The 15268-nt window shown below is 36.9% G+C and overlaps 1 protein-coding gene and 1 long non-coding RNA gene across 4 annotated transcripts; both read left to right on the top strand.

Moving 5' to 3' along the window:
* Positions 1-1736: 1736 nt before the first annotated feature.
* LOC133669720 (protein HASTY 1) lies at positions 1737-12198 on the top strand. Of its 2 annotated transcripts, XM_062089954.1 has the most exons (23): positions 1739-2070; positions 2614-2715; positions 3561-3704; positions 3777-3857; positions 3959-4028; positions 4285-4355; positions 4438-4601; positions 4681-4752; positions 4854-5091; positions 5195-5257; positions 5351-5638; positions 5881-5994; positions 6100-6396; positions 6577-6678; positions 7118-7221; positions 7319-7607; positions 7715-7959; positions 8650-9153; positions 9268-9562; positions 9669-9852; positions 10107-11345; positions 11418-11499; positions 11902-12198. In XM_062089954.1, the coding sequence occupies exons 1-21, from the start codon at positions 1951-1953 to the stop codon at positions 10184-10186; spliced, it is 3627 nt and encodes a 1208-aa protein (XP_061945938.1). In that variant the 5' UTR covers positions 1739-1950; the 3' UTR covers positions 10187-11345; positions 11418-11499; positions 11902-12198. The 2 variants fall into 2 exon arrangements, with proteins under 2 accessions (XP_061945940.1, XP_061945938.1); XM_062089956.1 differs by lacking the exons at positions 9669-9852; positions 10107-11345; positions 11418-11499; positions 11902-12198 and having other exon boundaries at positions 1737-2070; positions 9232-9357.
* A 1602-nt stretch (positions 12199-13800) lies between these two features.
* On the top strand, positions 13801-14976 carry LOC133669279 (uncharacterized). 2 transcript variants are annotated; one of them, XR_009833863.1, is made up of 3 exons: positions 13801-14074; positions 14129-14261; positions 14651-14976. It is a non-coding gene; the product is annotated as an uncharacterized LOC133669279 (long non-coding RNA). The 2 variants fall into 2 exon arrangements; XR_009833864.1 differs by lacking the exon at positions 13801-14074 and having other exon boundaries at positions 14081-14261.
* Positions 14977-15268: the final 292 nt, after the last annotated feature.

The raw sequence follows: 15268 nt of genomic DNA, 5'->3' as shown, positions 1-15268 counted from the left end.
AAAAAAGAGAGTATGGAATTGAGAGGAAAGAACCTTTCGATTAGATTTTTTATTTGATTAAGATTAAAATTAAATTATGAGAAGTTGCTATAATATGATTATTCAACTTGACTTATATAAAAATAAATAAGATGACTATTAAAAAAAACATAATAATGAAATTAAAAAAAAATATTGATAAAAAAAGTGTAGCTCCATAAACTTTACCAAGTTTTTTAATTGTATTAAGTAAATAAATAATCAGCGATGATAAAACAAAAACGTGATATGAATAGAAAATCACATAAGACATAAGTAAGAAACCATTAAATTCAACAAATACAACCATCGAAGTATAAATAACTTATGTAGGTTTGAATAATAGAAAAATTAAATAACCAGTGATAGTAAAAGTTACATTTCAAAGTATTTTTTATTTAAAAATATATAAAAATAATATTTTTTTATTTTTAATTTTTTTATATCACCACATTAAAACGATATAAAAACACCAAAAAATATTATTTTAAAACAAATTATTTTTTCAAAAAATAACAAAACATCGGTTCAACCACAATGCTAAACATGTGTTGAAAATACCATAACCGATAAAAGTCAAAACAATGAAAAGAAGCTATGAATCATCATAGTTGTCAAACCTAATTCAATAACTGAACTAGAGTTAACCTACATTAATTATTTTTATTAAAGTAATATTGTTTCATTATTTTATTAAAAAAAAATTCAGTGGTATTTACTTGATCAAGTATAATCTTATCAATTAAATCACTAAAATATTAACTAGATCAACTGAGGCTAGATCAAATTTTAGATTACGAGTCATCCATGTCAACCTACAGCTTCAAGTCATGGTTACACCATGCCCACTACTAATGCTAAAAAAAAAGGTTATAAACCTTAAAAATTCCTGAGAAGACTTCAAGCTTATCAGGGAACGTGGTGTAAACTGTGTTTTTTTAAATTTTTAATTTTTTTTGCTAATTTTTTTATGTTTTCATATCGTTTTGATGTGCTGATTTAAAAAATATTTAAAAAATATAAAAAATTATTTTAATATATTTCTAAACTGTTAAACAAAGTTATAATCTTCATCTTATCGTATTTTCTTGCAAATTACAATAAACATTTTATAATTTAGGTTGCATGATTGGATCCGTCTCCAAGAAACATATTTTGATTGTGTTTGTTTTTACATTTAAAATTTTTGATATTTTTGTTTTAAATTATTTTAATGTGTTGATAATGAAAATAAATTAAAAAAATATTATTTTAATATATTTTTAAATAAAAAATATTTTAAAAAACAATACAATCTTAAAGACTATCTTTATTCGACAATCCGATGGCTTCTTAGTTGAATTTAAGAAGATACAAGATCACCTGTTCATTGGCAAGCCAAACCTTCCAACTATAATAATTGTTCTTGAATAAAAACGAATTCAATTTAATTCATTGCCAAATGTGAATTTCACAAGCAAATTGTAAAATCTAACATGAAATTCCCTACAAGAATAAAGTCAATTTCAACTAATATTAAAAAAAAATAAAAATTTGACGTGTTCTCAAAGAAAAGAAAAAGCTTCCTCATCAAGTTATTCATGAAAAAGAACAAATAGTACTTAGTATTTACTATAATTTAAAAACCATAAAAAAAATAAAGTTTTTTTTTTTTTTTTGTTGATAAAACCACTTAACCTTAAGAGAAGGTTATGAACCTCAAAGAACAAGAGGACTTCAATAAACCCCCTACATAAGTTCTCCACTGAAAAACAAAAAAAAAAACACCCCCCACTTTTCTCTCTCTATCTGATACAGACAAGAGTCATCGAACACCTTGTGCTCTTAGCAGCAAAGAAACCCTTTGAATCTTTTTTTGTACTCCTCTCTCTAGGATTCAACAAAACTTGATAAAACGAGAAGGCCCTTTCGAACTCTGTTGTGAATTATTCAATGGAAGAGAGTAATAGCAATAACCACATAGCAAACAATGTGGCTCGAGCAATTGCTGCTGCTCTTGACTGGAACTCTACTCCTGATGCTCGCAAAGCTGCTGTGTCTTTCCTTGAATCCGTAAACACACAGACACCCCTCTCTTTCTTATTGTTGTTAATAAAAATCCGAACTTTTGAATTTTTGTAGGGATTTTCAGTGGTTAAAAGTGGTAAAGTGTCCAGTTTTTTTGGTAATTGTTAGCATATTTGGTTGAGTTTCAGGTTTTTTTATTTAAGGGTTAGTTAGTTGATGATGGGTTGTTAGAGTTTTTTTTTTGTAGCTTCTGTGTTATTGAAATTAGTGGGAATTAAATAAAAAATTCTTGTTGGTTGGGTTTGATGGGGTGCTTGATTTTGAATTTCTCATGAGAGTTTTTCGTATTTTGATCGAGTCTTGAGTTTTCTGCTGAAGGGTATCACACTATCACTGATTGGCCTATGAGTATGTAATGTTTTGGGATTTAACCTCTGAATATCTTAAAAGGAGATAAAATCTTGCAAGTTTTAATCAAAATTGTTCAGGAACCTGCTTTTACTACTATTAGCAGGGGATAGATTGCATCTCCTCGTATATAGTGCCATGCCTACGTGAGGTCATTTATGTGCTCTTTGATATCTGCAGATCAAGGCAGGAGATGTACGAATTTTGGCCAGCTCATCATTCGTTCTTGTCAAAAAGGAGTGGTCTTCAGAAATTCGGTTGCATGCTTTCAAAATGCTGCAGGTTTAAAATCATAAACCATTTCTCTTTCCTTCATGGCAGAGATGTTTTAATCCTATGTGTTGACGTGGTCCTTTGATCAGGGACGGATTTCATGTTTTAAATGGGGGGGATTCGAATGCTCCCCTTGCTTGATTTTGAAAAGAATCTTTAGTGAGAACCATCTCCATGTCATGAAAGGACAGTCTTAGTTCCCTCAAATGCACAGAAACAAGCCCGTCCAACTTTTCAATGAGTCAGATTTTTAGGGAACTGACACTTTTGTCTCTACATAAACAATGTTGATGTGGTGTAAGTGGATAGATTCTGTTTACTGCTTTAAGGAAACGTTCTTTGAGGCAATAAAAATTTCGTGAAGTGATTGAGTTGGCCACCAGAATACTTTTAGTGAATTTCACAATGATGTGGATATCTTGAGCTTCTGAAATTTTTCCTTTTTTGTATGTGGAAGCAACTAATATAGCAATTGCTTAATAAGTTATTAGTATGTTAGCCTCAGGCTTGGGATGCTTACGGGGAAAGACAATGAAGCACTAATAAATTCATGGCTCACTTTGTATAGGTTGCACAATGCAGGGTTTACATTTCATTTGTATTTCCTCGTCAAATTTTTTTTTTCTCGAGTAAATGCACATCAGGTCCTCAGAGAGTTGCAAAAGTTTTACATCCTTCTGAACCACATAAGATAAAAAATTCTTATGGGCATTCTGATTACCAGTAGACTGCATGAATTGAATTTTTTTATGTAGCTCAACTGTGCCTCAAGGGGTCTTCAAGCTCTACTTTATTGATTCATCTGCTACTAGTGTTTAGTTTGATGATAATCAAATGGTTTATGGATTTTACAGCATTTGGTAAGGTTGCGATGGGAGGAATTGAGCCCAACAGAACGCAGGAACTTTGCGAATGCTGCTGTTGAGTTGATGGCTGAAATTGCAAATTCCTGTGAAGAATGGGTGCTGAAAAGTCAGACAGCTGCCCTTGTTGCCGAGGTCGTTAATGACATTGCTCCTGGATTTTAAGTTCTCTTGGTTTTTGTTACTTATTATTTTTCTCTTCTACAGATTGTCAGAAGAGAAGGCTTAGAACTGTGGAAAGAACTGCTTCCATCTCTGGTTTCCCTATCTAGTCAGGGCCCCATACAAGTACATTTTATTTTTTATGTGCTTGCAGCCATTGTTTTGCCTTTTATATTCCATATTGAAGCGAGCATTGTGTGGTTCTCTTACTTTCTTGTTCCTACTAGGCTGAGTTGGTTTCGATGACACTGAGGTGGCTTCCTGAAGATATTACAGTTCACAATGAAGATTTAGAAGGTTTGTTCCGAACTTCCCTTGCATGCATTCTCTGCATTCTTTAGAGCCTCAAAGGATCTTTATTGTGTTTATTAACATTTAGAACCTATAAACTATGATTTCTTATGGGTCGTTCCCTAGGTTGATGGATTTTCTTCCATGTTACACATTTAAATTTTGTTCTGGCCTTTGAATATGTTACACCTCAAGGTCGAACTTTCTGGTATTCTCTTGCTGCTGCTTAACTCTCTTTTCTTGGTTCTGTATGTATTTTCAGGTGATCGGCGTAGGTTATTGTTGCGAGGGCTTACTCAGTCATTGCCTGAAATGCTGCCACTACTATACACCGTATGCCTCAGACCTTAAATACACATATTTTTACCCTTTTTTACTTTCTGTGTTATTTATGTGCCTTTAATTTTTTACATAGTTACTTGAGAGACATTTTGGAGCTGCATTGAGCGAAGTAGGGAGGCAGCAACTGGACATCGCAAAACAGCATGCAGCAACAGTAACAGCGACTTTGAATGCTGTCAACGCTTATGCTGAGTGGGCGCCTTTGCAGGATCTAGCCAAATATGGCATAATTTATGGGTATGTCTACTTGGAGGCTGCATTGAAATCATTTGTAGGATTCATTTCTCACTTCCTGATCCCCGTTCTTTCTGCCCAGCTGTGGTGTCATGCTCTCTTCTCCTGACTTTCGTCTTCATGCCTGTGAATTTTTCAAACTCGTCTCACAAAGGTATCCCATATGGTTTGCTTAATGTCTTCTATAGTTTCTTTCTGTTTCTACCTCATGAAGAACATTCTCAAGATTTGTGAACTATGAATTGAGATTTGCAGGAAGAGACCTGCCGATGCCTCTGCTTCTGAATTTGATTCTGCAATGCGTAATATCTTTCAGATCATGATGAATGTCTCAAGAGATATTTTGTACAAAACTGGCTCAAGTGCTGGAGTCATGGATGAGAGTGAATTTGAGTTTGCAGAATATATATGCGAGAGCATGGTGTCTTTGGGTTCTTTTAACTTTCAATGCATTTCTGGTGACAACACTATACTCTCTCTTTATTTACAGCAGGTAATAGCACTTCCATCTTAGCATGAGAAAATTTATTTCCATCTATGAAATAAATTTGTTTATTAGAATCATTTTGCAATCTATTTCTTTGATATTGTTTCAGATGCTGGGCTTTTTTCAACATTTTAAGCTAGCTCTTCATTATCAATCCCTGCTATTTTGGCTGGTAGGTTGAAGCAGTTTGCAAGTTATATGTTTCCAAAGTCTACTTAGCACATAGGTACTATTAAATCTCTTTACTGTTTATTTGTGTTTATAGGTGCTAATGAGAGATTTAATGTCAAAGCCGAAAGTTACTGCATATTCAGCAGACGGGTCTGCTTTTAACAGTGCAGGCTCTAGTGCTGGACAGGTTGATGATGAAAAAAGGAGGACTGTAAGCCTTGTGGATGATGATATTTGTGTTGTAATTCTGGATATCTCTTTCCAGCGCTTGCTTAAGAAAGAAAAGGTTTTCTCTGGGAATTCCTTTTCTCCTGGAACATTGGAGTTGTGGAGTGATGATTTTGAAGGCAAGGGTGACTTTGGCCAATATCGTTCCAAGCTGGTAAAACTTACAGAGATATGAACTCTAGTGAAAACCATTCTTACATTTAGCTTCTCTTTGGGGTTATTAATTTTTACCTTTCATAATTTCTAGCGGTAAATAAATTGTTGAACTCCCCCCTCCCCCTCTCCTAAGTATTATGATATGTTCTCCTGTTATTGCTTTTACATTTTCCTATTCTCCTTCATTTTATTTATCTCTCTCTGTGTTTTTTTTAACTGATGGATGAACTCTTAATGCAGACCGAGCTGATGAGACTTGTTGCTTCTTTTAAGCCCCTAATAGCTGGTGCTAAAATCTCTGAAAGAATTCTTTCAATCATTAAGAGCATTCCAAATTCTCAAATACCTGTTCAGGTGCGAGACTTTTTTTTTCAGATTATCATTCATGCTTAATAGCTGGTACTAAAATCTCTAAAGTGATGTTTCTCTTGATACACGTGCATCTTTTTGAAATATCAGGACTTAGCTGTGATGGAAAGCATGCAAGTGGCTTTAGAAAATGTTGTCAATGCAGTTTTTGATGGATCAAATGGCTATATGGCGGTCAGTTCGGAAGTTCACCTCGCGTTGTGTAGAGTTTTTGAAGATTTACTTCAGCAACTCCTTTCTTTGAAATGGACGGAGCCAACTCTTGTGGAAATCCTAGGGCACTATTTAGACGCGCTGGGTCCATTTTTGAAGTATTTCCCAGATGCGGTTGGTGGTGTCATTAATAAATTATTCGAGCTTCTAATGTCAATCCCATTTGTTGTTAAGGTTGTCTTGTAACGCTAATCTTGATTTTTAAATGTCATTACTTTTTAAGGGAGCCAATTTGAGCTTCTAATGTCAATTCCATTAGCTGTTAAGGTTGTCTTGTAACACTAATCTTGATTCTTAAATGTCATTATTTTTTAAGGGAGCCAAATTGACCTGCTGCTTTTATTGACTTGGCAGGATCCTTCAGTAAGCAGTGCACGCCATGCAAGGTTACAGATTTGTACGTCATTTATTCGAATAGCCAAATCTGCTGACAAAAGTGTTCTACCTCATATGAAAGTAACTATTTTTGTCCTTTTTCTTCTTGTTGATATATCTCTTCTACCTGTTGAAAAATTACAGCATCCACTACTACTGGTTATCTTCTAACTCAGATATCTTATAGAAAGATCTAATGTCCTTTACCTTCTTCAATTTTAATGCACGTACAAGTGTAGTTGTGGACTCATTCCAGAGAGATTAAAGAGTACAGAACTTCATCCATGCATTTCTGGCCGAAACTGTAGCTTATGTGGAGGCCCTTGTTTTGCAATTTGAATGATAGTTTGTAAGGGATTGATTTTCTTCTTCTCTATGATAAATTTTCATAGAAGACTGTCATCAATGTGCCAGAGAACACTAGCACAACCAAATTTTGGAGGCCAAATGCATGCCTAGATTGAAAGAGCCTGAGAATTCAGGTTCTTGTATTTATTTTATCATGCTGTTTTTATTGTAGGGAATAGCTGATACCATGGCATATATGCAAAGAGAGGGCTCTCTGCTTCGTGGTGAACATAATCTGCTAGGTGAAGCATTTCTTGTTATGGCTTCAGCTGCCGGGTAAGTCCTTGCTTACAATGGTCTGACCCCGTTGTTTTTTAACTACTTGAAGTAAGATGTTTTGCTTATTGTTAAAAAGTTTCTTAAATGGATGCAGGACTCAACAACAGCAAGAAGTTTTGGCCTGGTTGCTTGAACCTTTGAGCCAACAGTGGACACAGCTAGAGTGGCAAAATAATTATTTGTCTGAGCCACTAGGTTTGATCCGTTTGTGCTCTGAGACAGCATTCATGTGGTCAATTTTCCACACTGTGACATTCTTTGAGAAGGCACTTAAGAGGAGTGGAATCAGAAAAGGCAGTCTGAATTTGCAAAGCATCTCAACAGCAAGTACTATACATCCAATGGCTTCTCATCTGTCCTGGATGCTGCCACCCCTCTTGAAAGTATGTTGTTGCTATTAAGAACCAACGTTGTTACTTTTTCTTTCTTTATCCAGGAATAGTTTTTGAAGGGAAATTGGTATTGAAAATATGTTCTTGCTGTCTTGCAGCTTCTTCGTGCTGTGCACTCACTTTGGTCTCCATCCATATCTCAAATGTTACCTGGAGATATCAAAGCTGCCATGACCATGGGCAATGCTGAACGATATAGTCTCCTTGGGGAAGGAAACCCCAAATTGTCCAAAGGTTCCTTAACCTTCATAGATGGATCTCATATTGATACAAGTAGGGAAGGACACACCGAAACAAATGAAGCTGATATACGGAATTGGTTGAAAGGTATCAGAGATAGTGGGTAAGTACAAGTGCTTTGGAGGTTGTTTCTGACTTTGCAACCGAATTTTATGGTGAATATATATCAGTTATTTTCTGCATTTCTTTTTCCTTGGGGCTCATATGGTTAGTAAAGTCAAGGTACTCAAGTTCAGCCTTCAATTATTCCTTTATCAGTGTTATTTGTACTTTTCATGATGAATGACATCTGAATATCCTTTGTGCATGTCAGGGAGTATAAATTAGATGAAATTTCTTATTTTTATTTCCTATCAATTCATTGCAGAAGAGTGCTATTTATTTAGTTTCTATCTCTAAACATATGTAATTGCCTAGTCAGAAGCTCTTAATGTGTGAAAACCTCTGAGGGTAGAATGCCTAATGTAGAATTAATAATCTGTTAATATTTAATGACTTGTTATGTTTGGTTATCCTTTTGAAACCTGGATAATGTCTTGCTCCTCTCTGCTTGCATGCATGTGTGTTGCATGCACATGATGCTCATTAGGCCATGCAACCACTATGATAATACCAATTATACACGAAAATGACTAAACATATTTTTAATATGATATGCTAAGTTCATGCATTCAGTGAGAAATGACGAGTTATTTTTGCACAAGTAAATGGTAGACTACATGGTATCTATTTTTCTTGTTCATGTGATTCTTTCCCGACAGGTCTGTTGCTAATACATCTTCCATGTTTCCAGATACAATGTATTGGGCCTATCGATGACCATTGGTGATCCATTTTTTAAATGTTTGGATGTTCATTCTGTTGGTGTGGCACTACTGGAAAACATACAGTCAATGGAGTTCAGACATACAAGGCAGCTTGTCCATTCAGCTTTGATACCTTTGGTTAAACATTGTCCCATGGAAATGTGGGAGGTCTGGCTGGAAAAGCTCTTGCATCCATTATTTATCCATGTACAGCAAGCTCTTACCTTTTCTTGGTCCAGTCTCCTGCATGAGGGTAAAGCAAAGGTCCCAGATGTCCTTGGCATCCTTGCTGAGGCAGACTTGAAAGCAGAAGTAATGGAAGAGAAACTGCTTCGAGACCTAACTCGTGAGATGTGCGTTCTTCTCTCTACAATAGCTTCGCCCGGACTAAATACAGGGCTTCCTACTTTAGAACAATCTGGCCATGCTATCCGTGTGGATGCATCTTCTTTGAAGGAATTGGACGCATTTGCATCAAACTCTATGGTTGGGTATGTGAGCATAATAATAGCCTTTTTCTGTTGATTTTTTGAAATGCTCTTCATTGTATTTTTATTTTCTTTCCCCAGGCCCTGCTTATACCCGAGAATTTAATTCTTTTACAGTTTTCTTTTGAAGCACAATGGCTTGGCTGTTCCAGCATTACAGATTTGTTTAGAAGCTTTCACATGGACAGATGGTGAAGCAGTATCAAAAGTTTTGTCCTTTTGTGCTAGTGTGATTCTTCTAGCAATCTCAGCTAATAATGTTCAACTCAGAGAGTTTGTTTCTAAAGATCTGTTCTCTGCAATTATCAAAGGTTTGGCGCTCGAGTCAAATGCATTTATCAGTGCTGATCTAGTTGGTTTCTGTCGAGAAATATTCATGCATCTCTGTGATAGAGATCCAGCTCCAAGGCAGGCAAGTTTTCATGCCCCATGTTATTTAGGGTTAAAATACTCACTAGTTTTATCCTACTATCTGCTGAACATTTTTAACTGAACGATGCACTTCCTTGTCTCCTCAGGTTCTGCTTTCTCTCCCTTGTATTAAACCCCAGGATTTGGTTGCCTTTGAAGAAGCTTTGACCAAGACAGCTAGCCCTAAGGAACAAAAGCAACATATGAAGAGCTTGCTTTTATTAGCTACTGGAAACATGCTAAAAGCGCTAGCTGCTCAGAAGAGTGTAAACATTATCACAAATGTTACAAGTGAGCTCTGACAATTTTTGGATTCTAAATTCTTCTTTCACTCCTGGCACGAGATCATTGCCTCCCATGTTAATCTGTTGTGTTTATCTTGAGGAATTTGCATTCATGGAAACAATTTCTCATCTCCAGCTCGAGCTTTGAGCAACAATTATAATTTGCATGCTTGGTGCATTTTGTTGTCACTGTAGATTCAGCTATTGATGTACATGGTCAAAATATATTTGCTTACTGGTCTATTTTCTCCATATTTTCAGTGAGGCCTCGCAGCTCGGTAAATGCTCCAGAAACCAGAATTGATGAGGGGGATACTATAGGATTGGCAGCCATTTTGTGAGGATTCTAATGCTTGTTGCAGAGTTGATGTACAGTCTACAGCCAGAAGTTTGACAGGAACAAAGAAGCGAGACCTTTTTAACATATACTAGGGTACAAGACTGGAAGGCAGCTTTTATTTTGGCCTATTCCATAAATATCGGGGCACCTCCAGAAGCTGAATAGAAATTTGAAGAGTTTGACATTCCATGGCATATCTCCACGAACTGATGGAGGTGCCCTAAAATCATATGGAGGGACGAGGTTTCTTCTGTGTTTTTCTTGCTATGGAAAATTGTCTCAAGGAGAAAACTTATAGATATATTCCGATGAAAAAACAAAAAAACCACACTTTGCTCACCTGTATTTTTGCTTTCTTGAGCAAAACAATGATATCTTTAAATTCAGATGCCGTTCACAATCTCCTCTTTTTTTCTTTTTCATTTTAACAAAATTGCCAAGCATTGGGCTATTTGGTGCTTTTATATTTATGGCCCCTTGAGGTTGTGGGATCAACGGAAAGTTCTAGCAGGCAGCCCTTGCAAGTAGATCTACATCTACTAAGCTGGATTTGATCCTGATATGGTTGATGGTGCTTGCTGCCACTGCCATTGCACTAATGAAATGAATTGGTTTTGACATGGTTTCGGAGGACTTTTTGGGGGGTTTCGGCTTGGCCTCGTAGAAACATATTAGGATTAAAGACATTACTGTGCCAAGTCGCATGTTTCTAGCTGGAACTCAGGTCGATGCTAGGGGCATTCGGGAACTGACATGAAGCAACCGAAGACTGCCGCCTCTCTCTTATGTGCATACATGATCAAATCAAATTGGACTCTTTGACTGAAGGTATTAATTAGCCTTGAATGGTAGCTTTGAAAGTTAGGTCAACCGCGAAAAATGTTTGATTCAAATATCGGGTGAAAAGAGTGAAATGGTAGGCCAGATGCTTCCAGCCTAAGCAAAGTATCCCTATTCCTAGAGTATAAAATCTAATCCTCTTTAAGAGCTATACCAATGTCTGTGTAGTTAGCCAAGTAGCAGGGCATTCGAGTTTCTTGCAAACCTTGTCTAGTATAATCTTCAGCGGTGGTGATAGGATCATCGTGGTGTTAGCAGCTAGATTTTGTTAGAGAGCTAGGAGGAAGCAATGGGACCAGGAGGACCCGGAGGTGGAGGAGGTGGAGGAGGACGAGGAGGACCCGGAGGTGGAGGAGGTGGAGGAGGACGAGGAGGACCTGGAGGTGGAGGAGGACCCGGAGGTGGAGGAGGATGGGGTCCGGGACCAGGAGGACCTGGTTTTTTCGGTGGCTTCTGTGACATCATAGGTTCTTGGTATGCTATAAAACTTTGTTTCTGTCATAATTAACTTCGTGACTGAAATTGCAAGATTTACAAGCTGTTAAGCTGATTTTTTTTTTGTTGCTTTTCACCATTTTTTCCTTAAACCTCTCCAGAATTTAGCAGTTAATCGTTCTCCTTTCGTTTAAAAAACCCTGCCAAAAATATCCCATTTCTAGCACTCGTTTTTCTTTTTTTTTTTCCAAGAAATTCTAGACTGTTTTAAGCCCTAAACGGCTGGTTTTTAAATTCTTCTTTCCCCCCTCCCTGTAGCATCATGGTAAAACAGTATTGTAGTATCCTAATAGTTTTATGCAGAAAACTTATTTAGCATTATCTTGAGAATTAAACCTTGTTTTGCTGTTCTCTAATATTTGATTGCTGTGTGCTTGGCAGCTTGAGCTGCCTGTGCTGTTGCTGGCTAATACGAGACTGCTTTGGGGGTCCACGTGGACCACCTGGACGATGATTAGCTGCAACAAATGTTTCCATCTCATGTTTCACGTTCTTCTTTTAGGGTTTCCTATCCCATGCTCGAATCCTTTAGTATAGGGATCTACCCTCTGTTATGGGGCTTCTATCCTATTCTCCAGCCCTTTTTCTACAGGAATTTCTTCTGTTTTTATCTTTGTTTGCATGTATTTCATCCATGTCTTGTACTACAGACGTGCAATGATATCTATTTCTTCATAATCTTTTGTTTTTAGTAATCAAGAATTGCATTAAAAATTAGCTATTTAGGTAATGGCAAAAAAACTGGATCCATCACCGTCGGTACTGTATCAAAAAAATTGCATTAAAACTGATATTTGATAGAGTTCTGAAATATTTACTGTCATGCCACCATCACCAACGGGTAGTCCGTCGGTGATTATCGTTGAAAATACAGACGGATATATTTCGTCGGTAATATTCTTGTGGGATTTTTTTTTACCGTGTGTCGCCGTCTGTAAGACCATCGATGGTTGGTTTTTTTATTTCCAACAGAATTAACGACGGAATAAAAAATTATCAACGATTAGAATCCCAACGGACGGATTCCATCAATGAAACCGTTGGTAATAATTTTACCATCGGATATCATGCTTTACACCGACAGAATTAATCCAACAATAAACTGTTTAATGATATAGTGGGAATTCGAAACAAAAAAAAAAAGAACCAAGGAAAAAACAGAAGTAAAAAAATAATGAAATGGACTTCTGGAATAGTTCAGCCAGCCTAAACAACCCAACAATAAAAGTCATTCATCCAAAAGCCGGAGAAAACATCCATAAATAAAAGTCATTCATCCAAAAGCCGGAGAAAACATCCATAAATGAAAGTCATTCATCCAAAAGCCAAAACCCACAAGAAATGATCGCCTAAATTACACAATTGTTAACATGCTACTTTTAGATCAAAAGTGAATACCATTGCGATTATTCTAACTAGATCTGTATATTGTTGAAAGTTGTGTTGTTAGAGCACATCTGTAGCAATTGAGCTGGCATGAAACACTGGCAACGTTTGATCTAACGTTAATTTCATCCTTCATGTCAAAAGACTAAAAAAGAAAAAAGAAAAAATCTTTATGTTTTCATCGATCTATCAACCACAGGGTGTTTCTCTATGATATTGATAAGAAGAGAATTGAGGGGAGAAAAATGTTAGTAAGGGACTTGAATTTTTATGTTAATAAGTTGGAAAATGTATTCTTATTAGTCTCCTGACTTTTAGATGTATTTTCGTCTTCCTCGGAAGATGAACAAACAAAAAAAACCAGTCTGCTCACCTGTATTTGATTTTGCGTTCTTGAGCAAATCTATGATCTTTAAGTTCAGTTACCGTTCACAATCTCCTTTTTTTAAAAAAATAAAAAATAAAATTGCAGGCGTATAGCTATTTGGCGCTTTTATATTTATGGCCACACAGCTTGATGTTGTGGGATCAACGGATAATTAAGTTCTTGTCGGCAGCCCATGCAAGTAGATCTACATCCACGAAGCTGAACCTTTTGTTTTTTAGTTACCAAGCTGAACTTGATCCCGGTACAGGTGGTGGTGCTTGCCGCCGCTGCCGCTGCCACTGCCATTGCACTAATGTAATGAATTGGTTTTGACATGGTTTCGGAGGATTTTTTGGGGATTTGGCTTGGCCTTGTAGTGACATGGAGCAACCAAAGACTGCCACCTCTCTCTTATGATCAAATCAAATTGGACTTTTTGACTGAAGATATTAGTTAGCCTTGAATGGTAGCTTAGAATGTCAGGTCAACCGTGAAAATTTGATCCAAATATCAGGTTGAAGGGTAGCATTTGTGAAAAGTGTGAAATGGTAGACAGATGCTTCCAGCCTAAGCAAAGTATACATATTCCTATAAGTACAAAATCCAATCCTCTTTAACAGCTTTACCAATGTCTTTGTAGTTAGCCAAGTAGCAGGGCATTCGAGTTTCTTGCAAACCTTGTCTGGTATAATCTTCAGCGGTGGTGATAGGATCATCGTGGTGTTAGCAGCTAGATTTTGTTAGAGAGCTAGGAGGAAGCAATGGGACCAGGAGGACCCGGAGGCGGAGGAGGACCCGGAGGTGGAGGAGGATGGGGTCCGGGACCCGGAGGAGGATGGGGTCCGGGACCAGGAGGACCAGGAGGATGGGGTCCGGGACCCGGAGGAGGACCCGGAGGAGGATGGGGTCCGGGATTTGGAGGACCTGGTTTTTTCGGTGGCGGAGGACCTGGTTTTTTCGGTGGCTTCTGTGACATCATAGGTTCTTGGTATGCTATAAGACTTTGTTTCTGTCATAATTAACTGCGAAACTGAAATTGCAAGATTTACAAGCTGTTAAGCTGATTTTCACCATTTTTTCCTTGAACCTCCCCAGAATTTAGCAGTTAATCGTTCTCCTTTTGTTTAAAAAACCCTGCCAAAAATATCCCATTTCTAGCACTCATATTTCTTTTTTTTTTCTCCAAGAAATTCTATACTGTTTTAAGCCCTAAACGGCTGGTTTTAAATTCTTCTTTCCCCCCTCTCCCTGTAGCATCATGTTAAAACAGTATTGTAGCATCCTAATAGTTTTATGCAGAAAACTTATTTAGCATTATCTTGAGAATTAAACCTTGTTTTGCTGTTCTCTAATATTTGATTGCTGTGTGCTTGGCAGCTTGAGCTGCCTGTGCTGTTGCTGGCTAATACGAGACTGCTTTGGGGGTGGTCCATTTGGCCCGCCTGGACCGCCTGGACCATTTGGACGATGATTAGCTTCAACAAATGTTTCCATCTTATGTTTCATGCTCTTGTAATAGCTCGGGTTTCCTATCCTATTATCGAATCCTTTAATGTAGGGATCTACCCTCTGTTATGGGGCTTCTATCCTATTCTCCAGCCCTTTTTCTGCAGGAAATTCTTCTATTTTTATCTTTGTTTGCATGTATTTCATCTATGTCTTGTACTACAGACGCGCGCAATGATATCTATTTCTTCATAAAATTGTGAGCTTTCTATATATATTGTTGAAAGTGGTGTTGTTAGAGCACATCTGTAGCAATTGAGTTGGCATGAAACACTTCCAATGTTTCTACGTTTCATCCTTCTGATCAAAAGACTAAAAGAAAAAACACAAATCTTCATGTTTTCATCGATCTGTATATATATATATATATATATATATATATATCAACCACGCTGTGTTTCTCTATGCTATTGACGAGAAGAGAATTGAGGATAAAAAATGATAATATGGGACTTGGATTTTTATGTTAAAAAGTTGGAAAATGTGTTC

Source organism: Populus nigra, chromosome 12 (genome assembly GCF_951802175.1).
Source record: "Populus nigra chromosome 12, ddPopNigr1.1, whole genome shotgun sequence".
Lineage (NCBI taxonomy): Eukaryota > Viridiplantae > Streptophyta > Magnoliopsida > Malpighiales > Salicaceae > Populus > Populus nigra.
This window is presented reverse-complemented; position numbering and strand designations above follow the sequence as displayed.

What these genes read in the sequence shown, in the direction of transcription:
- LOC133669720 (XM_062089954.1), top strand. Translation starts at nt 1,951, where the DNA reads ATGGAAGAGAGTAATAGCAATAACCACATAGCAAACAATGTGGCTCGA. An exon ending in GTGTTCTACCTCATATGAAA is followed by an intron (nt 6,679 to 7,117) that starts GTAACTATTTTT and finishes TTTTTATTGTAG; the next exon opens with GGAATAGCTGATACCATGGC. An exon ending in GAGATCCAGCTCCAAGGCAG is followed by an intron (nt 9,563 to 9,668) that starts GCAAGTTTTCAT and finishes TTGTCTCCTCAG; the next exon opens with GTTCTGCTTTCTCTCCCTTG.